Raw genomic sequence first — 15,452 nt, 5'->3', positions numbered from 1 at the left:
AAGAAATAAACTAATATAACCTAAACTTAACTAAACTAGGTTTTTGATAGCTAAGCTAACCAAATCTAGACTAAACTTGGCTTTCATAACCCACATGACCTGAAATACACTACCGTTTTGATCAAAGTCACGCATGGTGAGGCAATTATGATGATGGATCGTCATTGGCCTTTGCCAATATAAAAAAAAAAAAATGGTTGCAGTTCTTTATTCCGAAGGTTCGTTAATCCGAAAATGAAAATAAGATTTGTTATTCATTTCCGAGGGTTCACTACTAAGTATTCCGAAGGCTCGTTATTTCGACGTCTCGTTAATCAGAAAATGAAATAGGTTCATTATTCCGAAAGATCGTTAATCCGAAAAATGAGAAAAAGGTTCGTTACTCCCAATGTTCGTTAATCCGAAAACGAAATAAGGCTCGTCAGTACGCCCTTTACGCACCTTCTTTTCGTTTTCGGATTAACGGATCTTCGCAATAATGAACTTTATTTCATTTTCGGATGAACGAACCTTTAGAATAGCGGCACAAATGTTGAATTTACGAACCATAACGATTTTCAGATTAACTAACGTCTACACGACTGGTCTAGGTATAGGGAATTTGTGTGTTCCGGAATAACGAACCTGCGGAATAACGAACCTTATGTCATTTTCAAATTGCCGAACCTTCGGAATACAACGAACATCATCCAAAGAATACGGACGACAGAAGGGTCGAAAACGGGGGGGGGGGGGGGGAGTCAAGTGTGGGGGAAAGAATATCGGTGTTCTCCTCAAGTTGTCCACATGATGTGGAAAATTAGCCATGCATTTCTTATCAACAAAAACAAACAAACAAACAAACAAACAAACAAACAAACAAACAAACAAACAAACAAGGATTACCGGAACACTTTGCGAATGGGAGTCATACAAGCTATGATAGCGACGCCGTCTTTCACTAAAACATCTTGCTTTCCATATCAAATTCTGTCCCATGCAAAGCGTGCCTTATATATCACAGCGATATTAGCCCTACATTAAAGTAAAACTGGCGGTATAGTCGTTGAGCTTCTAAGAGCGGAACCACGGTAATCTTTCAACGTCAGGATTTCCTTGCACAAACTCCAATGCAAAGAATGCCATCGACAGTCCATTCGATACTCGGGCATTTTTCACTGACCGCCTTTAGAATGCCGGAAAAGGGGAAAAATCTCACGGCCGAATTAAGTGTCGAAAGAGAGAGTTTGCGTCTTTTTTACAAGTGCACCCACAGTCTTTGGAAGAAAAACAAATGCTAAAACCCATAAAGAATAGTATAAAAAGCAACAAAAACCAAACAAACAAATAGGCCCAACTCTAAAAAAAAAAAACACAAAGACAACACGTCAGTGATGCAGCATATGACATGACTGAAATCATCGCGCGAAATTACACCTCCCAAATCATGAGGCGACTGTCTGACAACGGCGTAGCCAGGATTTCATCTTAGGGGGGGCGGTTAGTGTGCGAGGGAGCGAAGCGACCGAGCCCGAGCGAGCGGAGCGAGCGAGGGGGGGGGGGGGGGGGGGGGGGGGGAGGGTGTGGGAGGGGGGTGTCCCCCCTCCCACGGTGAGAACTTTTTGCATTTTGATGTTGTAAATGGTGCAATTTGATGCATGTTTTTGCGCGTTTTATCGACGTGAAACAGTTCCACTTGTTTAAGGTAGCAGTTTATTTTGATGTAGATTATCACTGAACAATTTGCCTATAAAATGGTATAATTTAAATACACTTCTTGTATTAATTCTTTTCACTGAATATCATGAACGCGACTGAACCCGAGCGAGCGGAGCGAGCTAGGGGGAGGGGAGGGTGTGGGAGGGGGGTGTCCCCCCTCCCACGGTAAGAACTTTTTGCATTTTGATGTTGCAAATGGTGCAATTTGATGCATTTTTTGCGCGTTTTATCGACGTGAAAGTCCCACTCGTTTAAGGTAGCAGTTTATTTTGATGTAGATTATCATTGAACAATTTGCCTATAAAATGGTATAATTTAAATAAACTTCTTGTATTAATTCTCTTCACTGAATATCATGAACGCGACTGAACCCGAGCGAGCGGAGCGAGCGAGGGGGGAGGGGAGGGTGTGGGAGGGGGGTGTCCCCCCTCCCACGGTAAGAACTTTTTGCATTTTGATGTTGTAAATGGTGCAATTTGATGCATGTTTTTGCGCGTTTTATCGACGTGAAAGTCCCACTCGTTTAAGGTAGCAGTTTATTTTGATGTAGGTTATCATTGAACAATTTGCCTATAAAATGGTATAATTCAAATAAATTTCTTGTATTAATTCTCCTCACTGAATATCATGAACGCGACTGAACCCGAGTGAGCGGAGCGAGAGAGGGGGGAGGGGAGGGTGTGGGAGGGGGGGTGTCCCCCCTCCCACGGTTAGAACTTTTTGCATTTTGATGTTGCAAATGGTGCAATTTGATGCATGTTTTTGCGTGTTTTAGCGAGTTGAAACAGTCCCACTTGTTTAAGGTTGCAGTATATTTTGATGTAGGTTATCACTGAACAATTTGCCTATAATATGGTATGATTTAAATACACTTCAGGGCTTTTTACACTTGTGTTTCTTAACCCCAGACTTTCTCTGACCCAGGACTATCGTTAGTCCCGTACCAATTTTTCAGCTTTTTACACTCGCCAATTAGTCCCGTACTATCTCTTGTCCGGGGCTAAGGAGAAAACTGACCTTTTTACACTCGTATTTCTTAGCCCCGGACTTTCCAAACCACATGAATATTCATAATTACGCTGTGTACTGTACACGTACACGCACGCACCGGCAGCACTTGATTGCCTCGTTTCTGATTGGTCAGTGAGGGTCGGACTTCGTCTCCGTCGCTTAGCCCAGGATTATTTTTTCGTTCTGTTTACACTCACTTGCTTGGCACTTGCTTGGGCTAGCCCACTTTGGCAAAAACGAGTGTAAACAGAAAGTGGGCTAAGGATAGTCCCGTACCAACGGTGGGGCTAAGGCCCCCCTTAGCCCCACCGTTGGTCCGGGGCTAAGCAAAATTTTACAAGTGTAAAAAGCCCTTTCTTGTATTAATTCTTTTCACTGAATATCATGAACGCGACTGAACCCGAGCGAGCGGAGCGAGCGAGGGGGGGGGGGGGGAGGGCGTGGGAGGGGGTGACCCCCCTCCCACGGTGAGAACTTTTTGCATTTTGACGTTGCAAATGGTGCAATTTGATGCATGTTTTTGTGCGTTTTATCGACGTGAAACAGTAACACTTGTTTAAGGTAGCAGTATATTTTGATGTAGGTTATCATCGAACAATTTGCCTATAAAATGGTATCATTTAAATAATCTTCTTGTATTAATTCTTTTCACGGAATATCATGAACGCGACTGAACCCGAGCGAGCGGAGCGAGCGAAGGGGGAGGGGAGGGTGTGGGAGGGGGGTTTCCCCCCTCCCATGGTGAGAACTTTTTTCATTTTGATGTTGCAAATGGTGCAATTTGATGCATGTTTTTGCGCGTTTTATCGACGTGAAACAGTCCCACTTGTTTAAGGTTGCAGTATATTTTAGTGTAGATTATTATTGAACAATTTGCCTATAAAATGGTATCATTTAAATAATCTTCTTGTATTAAACAATTCTTACACTGAATATCATGAACGCTGTCTGTTCAGCAATCAAACAGAAAAAGCACAGGGTGTAGATAGGGGCATATCCCCTCCCACACGAAGGTGATTTTGCGTTTTCAGACCTGAAATTCAGCGATCATGTGTAAATTTTTGGTGCAATACTTTTTCATCGAAGTGAAATCACGGAATTTAGCTCTTATTCCGAATGTACACCATCTGTATGTATAAAGTCTAGTGAGGTAGAGCTTAGGGGAAGGGGGATTCCCCCTCCCGCTCGCGGAGTTTTTGCGTTTTTAGAATTGAAATAAAGCGATCTGGGTATAGCCACAGTCTTTTTCTATGCATGGCGGAAGGGGGGGGGGGAGGGGCGGGCGAGCAGGGAGAAGGCGTGGGCGAGTGTTATCTCCACCCTTCTCTTCCGATGGAGCTTTTGCCTTTTTAAGGTTGAAATTGAGATATCTCGTATACGCATATTTGATGGAACCAACATTTGGGGAAATCAAAAAAAAAAAAAAACTGATGGGGCGGGGGGACTGAGGGAGGAAAGGGTCGATTAAAAGGGGAAATTCCCCTTATACATGAGGGAACCTTGAGTTTTTCGGAATATAAGTGATAAGTTTTGTGCACTCAGAATTATTCATTTTTTTTTTTAATCTAAAAAGTGTACTAAGCTAGGGAAAGAGGCACAGAGGGGGAGGGTTTGGGAGGGGGATACCCCCTCCCAAGCACGAGAAATTTTGCATATTTTGAATTGAAATTCAACGATCTGGTGCACACTTTGAGTGAAATATTCAAAAAATATCTTATTTGATGAAAGGTTCAAAAGGAGACCCGCTTCATGTGCATGCATACAATATACACGCATTTTTTTTTCCGCCTCCCAAATCCCCGGTCCAAATCTTAGGGGGGGGGGGGGGGGGGGGGCGACCGCCCCCATCGCCCCCCCCCCCCCCTGGCTACGCCAGTGCTGTCTGATACGGCTACAGCTCGTTATTCCGAAGGTTCGTTATTCCGAAGGCTCTTTATTCCTAAGATTCGTCATTCCGAAGGTTCATTGTTCCGAATTTCATTTCCGAATTAACTAATCTTCGGAATAACGAACCTTCGGAATAACGCCACAAATTTTCGGATTAACGAACCTATAGGTATAGGGAATTTGCGTGTTTCGGATTAACGACCCTTCGGAATAACGAACCTTCGGAATAGCGAACCTTCGGAATAACGAACAGCGCCCGTCTGATACAACCTGTACAACTAATCTATTTGATTATTACGAGTCACCCTTGTAAGGGATGAGACGAACAATGGTGAAAATTGGGTGCAGTTAAGAAATACTATAGTATTTTATTCAGTTGTTGTTGTTGCTGCTGTTGTTGTTGTTGTTGTTGTTGTTGTTGTTGTTGTTGTTGTTGTTGCTGTTGCTGTTGTTGTTGTCTCTGAGCGTGTGTTTAAAAAAAGTCAAAGCATTTGAGTGGCGACAACTGGAGCGAGATACAGGGCGAGATGCCCGGGCAAAAATCCCGCGGGCAAAATTCAAGCAAGAAAGTTACTAGTACCACAGCTTGAATGTTGATAGGTCGTCTGGTATACGAGGACTGACATTATTTACGTAGAAATGTTCACTTCTTGTAACACAAACCATGGAGCTACAAGCACCATTGATGAATTTACCTTAATATGTGTTCACGAAGGAATCACATTTCTTATCTAACAGGTATTCGCATCATCATCAATAATCTTTACGTATCTCCTGTTGACTCAAAGAGAAGATGGTGACATTATTTTCTTTAGCGACATTCCATTTTACAAGAACTCAGACGGAATAATCTCCTAAATGACGTCACAATCACGTGACCAACTCCTGCAAGAAGTCTATGAAAGTCAACCCGTACAGGCACGTAGATACATGTATATGTGTTTTACGAGAACATCAGCAGAACGGCTACAAGCTTGCTCGCTCTTGTGCCTCCTTTCTGTTGTTGTTGTTGTTGTTGTCGTCGTCGTTGTAGCAGCAGCAGCAGTAGTATAGTAGTAGTAGTAGTAGTAGTAGTAGTAGTTGTTGTTGTTGTTGTTGTTGTTTTTGTTGTTCAAATATTCTCTAATCTATTCTTCGAAGCATCATTGAATATTATGTTATGCATATTCTCGACGAGGAGCATCCTTTTCTGAAACTCAAATAGACTGCACTTGTCACCTTTCTTCTTGTGTGTGTGTGTGGGGGGGGGGGGTGAAGGAAAGGAAGAAGTTGCTAAAAGGGTAAAGCAACACAAGGGCGTCACATATAGGTTCGACATCAAATAACATATAGGTCAAAACAGACATAAAGTAGATATTCTTCGTGAGATGAACCATATCACCGTCCGTCACCCATCCGTAGAGACAATGGAAATATACAGGAATCGAGTTTCACAGACGAAACGAGTCAAAGACTCATAACTGCACGTAATTCCCTTTTTTGTGTTCTTTCCCCCTTCTTGTTCTGAGTGGAGAGGGTTTGTTATTTCAGTATTCTTCACAGCTACCTTCCAGAGTAGGCCTAGTACAACAATTCGATGACTAAAACAGAGATTGTAAGTGGAAGGCGCGGTTGGCTCCCATAACTCTTACTATGCTTGTTTTGATTGTGCTTTCCGATTCGATTGTACTAGCGCAATTAGACAAACTTTAGGATTATTTATAATGCCAACTCAAGACCGACTTTCGGCCGGGACTTTCGGCCAGCATGAAGCCAGTGAAGATCATTAAGGAAGTTGTTGGCTCCAACAGGCTTACACCGGCTTGCGATGCTTGTGACGTCACGTCCTAAACACAATCCTCAGCAAACTGTTCGTTCTCCTTTAAAGGGGAAGGCTAGTAACTGATCAGTGGGAATCGGTGCGAATGATGGGGGGATATTGTTCCTATTCTTGTGGGATTCATTTTAGAGTACATTATGTATCTATCGTTGTGTGAAAATCATTTGCTTCAGAACGGTTTCATATTCAAGTAATGTGCAGCTTAATGCCCCGTCACTGACCAGGCATGCTTACCTGAAAACATTAAACTGCACATTACTTGAATATGAGACCATTCTGAAGCAAATAATTTTAACACAACAATAGATATATAATGTACTCTTGAATGAATCCCATAAGGATTGGAACAATCATCTCCCAGCATTTCCACTGATTCCCTCTGATCAGTTACTAGCCTTCCCCTTTAAAGGGGAAACTCCACTATTAGTTGTGTAAGATATGGGGTTAAAGCCAAACAGTGAAATATTTCCTTAGATTGAACAAAAGAGAAAGTAATCGAGTTTGAAGTTTATAAAAGTTTTCGTAAAGCGGTTATAATTGGTCACTGTCACAGTGTGTACAACACAAGACGATATCTTGACATTATCTGCGGTTTAAAATTCTTTCACTTTCTCATTTTTTTGTTCGCTTCGAATTAAACGCGATTTTTGGTGCTCTCCAGAATGATGTACATACGACATAATGTAATAAGATTGATTTCTTCGTTTTACTTGCAGACGTTTCCTCGCCAGAGTTTGCACATAGGCACACAAATGTAATCCTCGAATGTTTTATAAGATGTCTCATCTCACCTTTTTTTTCATATAGATGTACGTGTAGATCAATTTGGCACACGGGCCCAACGTTATGAATTTTACGTCTGTTGATATTCCACATTATTCAAATATATACTGTAATTCTTATACATCCATCTTCATGGTAAATTAATTACTTACTTTTCCTCCTATTCCCATATAGTAAGTCCGCTTGTTTGTTTCCCCATATTTACGGAAGATTTGAGATGTATTAAACGTTGAGATAACGCTGCAAGGGATTAAAGCGTTTGGATTTACATACAGAGCGAAATTGGTATAATAATTTCCGTCTTTTTACCATGGCCTATGAAGAGTTAGCAGAAACAAAGGGGAAAGGTTGACAAACGGACAAATATAACAAGAAAACGCAATCGACGCGCATGAAACCAGATTATCATTGTGAAATGAACTCTGTCAACGAGCCCTTTCCACGAATCTCGAAGCTTGCGCGGCTCCAAGCACTGAGAGAAAGATATCGCCTCAACCAACCCGTACTAATCAGACGGCTGTAAGCCGACACGCCGAACGAGGGCGGCTTTTACACCGCTGCCAATACGTACGTGAAAGGACGGGGAAGTCATTTCCTGTCCTTTACGTACACTGTATATCTCCTGCATCTGAAGTTAAGTTTCCAGAGGTGTAGCTGTATGATAAGATTGGTCAGACTGTAATGGAAGATATGTTTGAATTGAAGCAAAGTAGATAGGAGTTATGTTTCATTCCAAACCACAGAGCCAAGACTGCTATGTATTTTCAGAGTCACTGCTTGATAACATCAAGCAGTGTATATTATACATGTAACTCCATCTTTGTTCATATGTGCTTTGCATGAAATGGTTATTCAGAAATGTGATACGGTGATGACGGTGCTTCGTTTTAGACTCTATGCACATCTACAACACCAAAGTCAGGCTGAAAGATTTTTCCACCCTATTAAAAATGGTCTCCATACCAACAGAGAAGCAACTAATGTGTAACTACCAAGTCATGGGAAATCAAGATTGGAAGTGGGTGCTACACGCTAAAAAAAAAAGAGAAGAAAAGAAAAGAAAAAGTTATAAATCCATAGGATACTGTGAATTTTCCATACTCCAAAATCCAGATACTTGGGATTATAGTGTTAGACAAAACAAAGGGAGTGAGGCATTCCTTTCTAAATATGTTTAAAGGGAAGATAAACCCCAAGAACAATGTGGATTGAGTGAAAGCAGCAACATTAGTAGAACACATCAATGAAAGTTTGAAGAAAATCGGACAATCGATGCAAATGTTATGAATTTTTAAAGTTTGGGTGTTGGAACCGCTGGATGAGGAGAGTACTAGAGGTTATGACGTATGAGTGGACAACAATACCAAGAAAATATAAAGAAAAATACTACAAAAATCCATTTTTCATGAAAAGTACAATTTCCATCAATTTGATATTGAAATATGTTAAGGGTAGCAATTATTCCCCCTGCTTTCTGAAAGCGGTTGGTCCACTGCTCTTTCATAATTCTAGAAAAGTGAATTTTTGTTGAATTTCTTTTATATTTTCCTTGTATTGTTGTCCACTCATACGTCATATCCTCTAGTAGTCTCCTCATCCAGCGGTTCCAACACCAAAACTTTAAAAATTCATAACTTTTGCATCGATTGTCCGATTTTCCTCAAACTTTCATTTTTGTGTTCTACTAACGTTGCTGCTTTCACTCAATCCACATTGCTCTTTGGGTTTACCTTCCCTTTAATAGTATGATATCTATTCACAGATATCCTACTAGTGACAGTGTAATTCTCCAAAACTTTTGCATGTTTGATTACTTTCTTTTTTATTTTGGACACCACCACAAAGCTTCAGGAAGTTTGACCATTTCTGGAAATGGAGCTAAAAAAAATTGTCTTAATATGATCATTTGATCCACATGGAATCAACCAATGACACAAACACACACCCAAAAACGACATCGAAAAGTCACTAATTTTTATTGTGTTGTCAGTAAAGTGTATTTAATCAAGGCTGCCAAATTGGCCACAAACAAACAAACAAACACACAAAATACAAAAGGTGCCCTCGTCGTAACGATGGTAACATGCACACAAGAAATACAGTCTTCCACAAAAATAGAGACAACCACATTATGTGGTAGAATGGACGTATGAACAATGATTGCTTTTATGTCGATCCCAGCATACTTCTCTATATTCCTATAATACTCTTAACATTTTTGTGCCACTAACAATTTTTTTCTTTTCATTGTACTTACACCAAGTAAGTGTATGGGTTACTACAAGTATTTCCAAGTGAGAAATATGAAAAGACAATAACAAAATGAAGTGAAAACAATATTAAAGGGATGGTACAGTATCGGTGGAGACGAGAATTGGGCTTTTAACTTTTTGCAAGATATGTACCAAGAAAACACTTTATGAAATAGTACAGAGCATACCATTTTAAGAGGAATTCACAGTTTATTTGATGAAAATTGGGTTTGGAATGACTGAAGCATCCAAAAACTAAGTAAAACAAAGCGATCGTAATAAAGTGTGGGACCCACACTTATTAGAATCGCTCTGTTTAGGATATCTCAGCCATTTCAAATCCAATTTTCATCAAATAAATGTTGAATTCCTCATGGAATTACATGCTCTTTCATATTCCATAAGAGGTTTCTCATTATCTCACCAAAAATGTTAGAAATCTGAAATTAGGTCTCAATTAAAACTATACGATCCCTTTAAGAGTAATATGTGGTGCAATCAATTGGCTGATAGTCAAAATATTTGTCACAAGTGTAAATTTTCAGCCATAAATCAACTACATAGCCCATTGATTTTTAGGGACTATACTGACCTTAGCATAATTAGCAAAATATACCCGTAAACATGACGCTTGTGCAGTGACCATTACATGAGCAGTGGACAGGAGTGAGTGACCAGCAGGTGACCAAAACAACAGGACAGAATTCATGGCAGTAGCTCAGAGTAGGCAAGATGTCAACAAACTTACTTGAAAGACGCATTGCATGTATAAATACAATTACTGTCTTACTCCTATACAAAGGACGTACAATGTACATTGTACCAGTAAATATTCACACATATCTTTGCCACAAAGATGAACCTCAGTATAGTATCAGTACCAACGCTTATAGAGCAGAACTTAAAAACGCCGAGCACAAGTGCCAAATTGTTATAGAGATGTGATCTGATTTATCTAAATACGTATCCTTTCAGGGGCTGCCACAGGCGAATTACGGCTGTTTTTTGTGTATTCTAGCTGTACACAAATTTGATTTCTAGGGTATTGATACACTGTAAGTGCTCCAGGTTTGTGCGCTACAAAATTGCAGTTAAAATGACCACAGACACAGCCAGTACATAAGTAGGACACGGTATAGACCCAGAGTATAGACAGGACATATTATGATTACTCTCTCACAATCTTTGGTTTCTTATTTTATTCATCCAAAGTACATACTTGTTTAGAATAATATCAAAACCTTGATGGGAGTTTTCACAAAATTTTGCCAAGGGAACAGGATACTCCACTGTTTCGTGATGTTATCGTAAGTATTGGGAAATTAACCTTTGACCCTCTACACCTACATCAAAATGAGTGTCATCAGCAAACATGCTCGATCAGAACACATTTCTGCACATGATCGGTGGGTTCCTTTCAAAATCGGTCTTGAAAAGCGCACCAAGAAATAATTAAACTATTATCTCATCAAGCCTGTTACTCTAAAAAACTTTTTCTCTGCTCTCCCACACTAGGCCCTAATATGGATGGCAAACAATAAACCATTAGAGGTGGCCACTATCTTGATGTGGTGGGTCTAACTCTGGACATCTTAAAAGTTTGCTTAGAGTAACACAGAATATTATGTGCAAAGACTTGGAAATGTTTTAGGAGCACGCAACTTAAACAGATTTTATATATTAATCTATTTCTGAAGAAATATGCATTATCCGACAGAATTTACTAACATTTACCACACAAAACTAATTCCATTCTCACACGGAATGCACATCAGAATCTACATCGAAGGGAAGTGTTAGATTAAAGAGAAACAAAAAAGCAAAGCACAACATTACAATCACACTCGTTGCACACATTAGTATGATCTATATTGGCTTAATCGCCTTTAAGTAGAAGCTCTCTGCATGTTCTCATATTGTATTCATATAAACATGAGGGTATCATGAATATCAAAATATTTATTTTTCTCTTCAATCTGAGTTCAAACTGCATAGTGAATTTCTCAATTGATTCATAACATTACAATAGCAAAATCTGTAAGAAACTGCTATCATTATTATCATTATTATTATCATTATTACATATTTCTTCAGTCCCAGATGTAGCATCTCACTGCATTATTGCAGATCTCCCGTTCTTTATGGTTTCTTTCAGCCAAAGAACAGAGGGACGGCATGTGTGAGATTACTTGACACGTCTGGGAACAATTTTTTGTTCTATATTCCATTTTCTCTGAACTTTTGCTTCTGTTCTGTGAGGTTTTCTCCTCAACAGACCCCACCCTCCCAACCCCATTTCAAAGAATGCAAAACACACATAATAAATAATTTCCAAGGACTCACAAATTTCATCTATAAAGTAACCTTTACAGAAACCTTTTAGGCTATTGCTGCGACTGAGTATACCTACAGTTGCTACCATGCACACCACAAGTATGACTTTGGAAATATTATACTGTATACGCCTAATATTTCTTGAGATTTTATTTTCACGAATTTTGCGGGTCGAATGCTATTCACGAAATTAAAGACACCCGAAAATATTGACTCTGATCCCGATATGAAAGTGACGTGTACATATACATATCTCCAATTAGTAGTGTGCTGCAATATTTCGCAAATTTAACCACTCGCGAAGTTGTTGGGAAGTTCCGATTCGCGAAAATTTAAACTCGCTAAATATAATGCCTCTAGTGTGAATGTGGTCTGACAGAACTGCCCCACGGGTCATCGGTCACTATTTGAAAATGTCCACTCCGTCCTAGTCCCGCCATTCCAGCTTGAGAGCTGCTGCGATGAAAGCGTAGATGTCAGAGTATTCCTCAATCTGTGAGAAAAGTGGGGATGGGGTGAAAATTAGCACAGGCACAAAATATAAGAGTAGACAGAGGGTATGATACACTCATAAAATTCATGGCTTAATCTGAAATCAGGGCTAAGCATTTCTTGGTAATACTGCTGTGGTTGGAAGTATATCGCACCAATCAAGGTCAAAGCAGGGAACATGAGCTGTAGCAGCATACTTCAGCCATAGCAAGACTTTCTGCTGGTTGGAGCTTAAATCGAAATATTTCCTTGACTTGCTGGTGGCAGATTTGTTCAAGGACAGTACCCGGAAAGCTTGCCCGAGGAATAGACAGTTTCACACAAGATCCTGATCACTGCACAAACTGTGACAAACGTTGAGTGTTTTTGTTCATTCTAAAATGTCATAAACTCCAGGTTTGATTCATGTTAGTTTTTTTTTTCTTTTGGTCTACTTTGTTAAATTGACATTTCATAAAAGTCATAATTTCAATACTCCAACAATCAATTTCCATGAAATAAAAGATTTATTTGATCAAAAGTGGGCAGATCTACAAGCATTGTTCCAAATATTGAGTAAACTAACGTCCAAGAGGTTTTGATTTCTATCATTTTACTGAAAATGAAAAAAGTTTAATATCCACACCATAATGTACAGAAGATATGGCTCTGCAACATGATAACAATAACTCAAGACCCCCCAAATTTGTGATTACGCCCTTCTGGTTCTCAGCTGACGATGTGGAATACCTCCTACGTAGGATAATCTTTGATGCTGCCTCTTCTAATTAACTATGCAGCATCATGCATTCTTTTAATCATGTTCTTTTAACACTATGATGCCTTCATTTGTTTCTCAATTGTTTGTAGAGGGATTGTATTACATCATCCACAGAATCCAACATTATCTGCCCGACTCTTTCTTCTATTAACAAGGAATAAAAGATACTCATTTGTCATGAAATAAAATTTTCAAGATTTTTTTATTCATCCTTCGCTTTCACCCTCTAACCTTCATCCCCCAAACAAGACATGTTCACACTTCTTGAAAATTCCCTCTGGAACATAGCATCACACATGGAACACATAGAAGGTATACGTAGGGGGAAATTTGGTCTAGGTACAGGTGGGGAGATGTCAAAGGGGTTTGACGTACCACTTTCTCTGTTGGCTTGCCGAAGCCATGGCCGGATTTGGTGTCCACCCTGATGAACAGCGGGTTGGTCTGGCGGCTCACCGAGCCAACAACCTCCTGCAGCGTGGCGATGTATTTGAGGGAGTGAAGGGGAGAGACGCGGTCGTCATGGTCACCTGTTAGCAGGAGCGTACTGGGGTACTGGGTGTCGCCCTCTGGGAGCTTGATGTTGTGGAGCGGGGAGTACCTGGGGAGAAGAAGGGTCTCCATGGTTACAATGGACCACTGTTCTGCAATGTACCAGAGTACATCAATCAAAACAGCACATGGCTGGATAACATTTCAACAAATTTGCCTGCTTCTTGTACTTACACAAGAATAGATATTGCTGATATCACTACTCCCGCTAGTATTACTACTGCTACTACTGCTGCTACTACTGCTACAACTACTACTACTTCCACAACTTTTACTAATCTTTTTATAGTTTGAATGATAACTACTACTACTACGATGACAACTACTAAGACAGTCACTGCTACCACAACTACAGCTACTACCACTAATTCCACTACCACTTCTACTATTACTTCTACTACTACGACGACTGCCATGACTATTACCACTATCACCAATTTTACTACCACTACCACCACCACCACTACTACTAATACAACTACTACCACTATTACTACTACTACCATCACTACTAATACTGCTACTATTAGTACAACTACTCCTACCACTGCAAATTTCACTACTACTACTACTACTACTACTACTACTACTACTACTACTACTACTACTACTACTACTATGACAATGACGATGACGAAGATAATGACAACAACAACAATAACAACAAAGTCCATCACATGAATCAAAAGACCACAAGGACTTTGTGTCCACATGTAAAGGGAAGCTGGTACTCAGTAAGAGTGTTTCTGGATTTCAAACTTACTTGATGAGCCATTCAAACTCCTCCTTCTTGTCCGAGCATCCGAAGTCTGTCGTCCAGGCATGACCAATGGTGAACTTGTGGAACTTCAGCATGTCCATCACCCTATTGGACACACAAACAGAATGAGAGGCGGACCAAGGTTACTGGCACTATAGATGACTTGTGTTATAATATAGTCCTCGGGACCAGCAGATCTGTTTTGTTGTTGTTTAATTTTGAATAAACCCTCTGAAAGACAAATGTGGTGTCTGAAAGATTTGCTGTAAACCCTCATGAGCTCTGTCTGCCAAAGACAGCAAGGATGTTCTGAAGTAAGTGGTGAATGAACAGGAATCAAATAAGATTATTTAGACCTACTGTGTACAAAAGCCTTTTACACCTTGGTCAGTAACACTGTTTCTAATGGCTTTCTCCAACTCATAACATTTCCAGAAGAATTAACAATATCCAAATAAAAACAGCTCTGGCATGGGCAACTAAATTAGCTCATCAGCATTTGAGCTACAAGCTTTCCTAATCACACACCGACAAGCAAAACGGACAGAAAACACTATCTGGTCAGGATACACACTTTGAGTGATAACATTAACAATAACTAGGAAAGCACTCTGAGAGTGCAGACCTCCACCAAGCAGCTCATTTCCTCCCATACACGCATGATGAAGATCGCCATTGTTTCCTAACGATAATTTTAATCAATAAAGAAGCCTTTCTGTTATGTCTGCCTCAAATATGTGCAGCTTGAACGTCCTCATTCATTGGCCCTATGTGCCAATGATAATCCCTATAAAAATTTTTTTAAAGTATCCTGGATCCAGACAATTATCTGGATCACTACCAAAATTTAATCATCTGTTCCTTGTGTCATCATCTACTTCACCTGTAAGTTTCATCCAAATCTGCTCAGAACTTTTTGCAAACAGACAGACAGGCAAAAAAAACAAAAACAAAAAACCCACAAAAAACTAATGCTGACAAAGTCATAACATCCCTGGCGAAGTTAATAATACATGTTGACTAAGAATAGGGGACCAGTTCTCCCCCCCCCCCCCCTCCCACCTCCAACTCCATATACTCAAAGGGATGGGGGACCCCAAAGTC

The 15,452-nt window shown here is 40.0% G+C and overlaps 1 protein-coding gene across 1 annotated transcript in view; it reads right to left on the bottom strand.

The window, feature by feature from the left end:
* Positions 1–12,136: 12,136 nt before the first annotated feature.
* LOC139730012 (prolyl endopeptidase-like) overlaps positions 12,137–15,452 on the bottom strand; it is a 17,006-nt gene continuing 13,690 nt past the window's right edge. The window contains exons 15-17 of the mRNA XM_071640933.1: positions 14,352–14,453; positions 13,412–13,637; positions 12,137–12,277 (exon numbers count right to left, since the gene is read on the bottom strand). Of these exons, the coding sequence (XP_071497034.1) occupies positions 12,212–12,277; positions 13,412–13,637; positions 14,352–14,453 (394 nt within the window). The 3' untranslated portion in view covers positions 12,137–12,211. The remainder of the gene's footprint in view (positions 12,278–13,411; positions 13,638–14,351; positions 14,454–15,452) is intronic.

Source organism: Diadema antillarum, unplaced genomic scaffold (assembly GCF_040938485.1).
Source record: "Diadema antillarum isolate AM-2024a unplaced genomic scaffold, OU_Dant_1.0 seq00000286_RagTag, whole genome shotgun sequence".
Classification (NCBI taxonomy): Eukaryota; Metazoa; Echinodermata; class Echinoidea; order Diadematoida; family Diadematidae; genus Diadema; species Diadema antillarum.
This window is presented reverse-complemented; position numbering and strand designations above follow the sequence as displayed.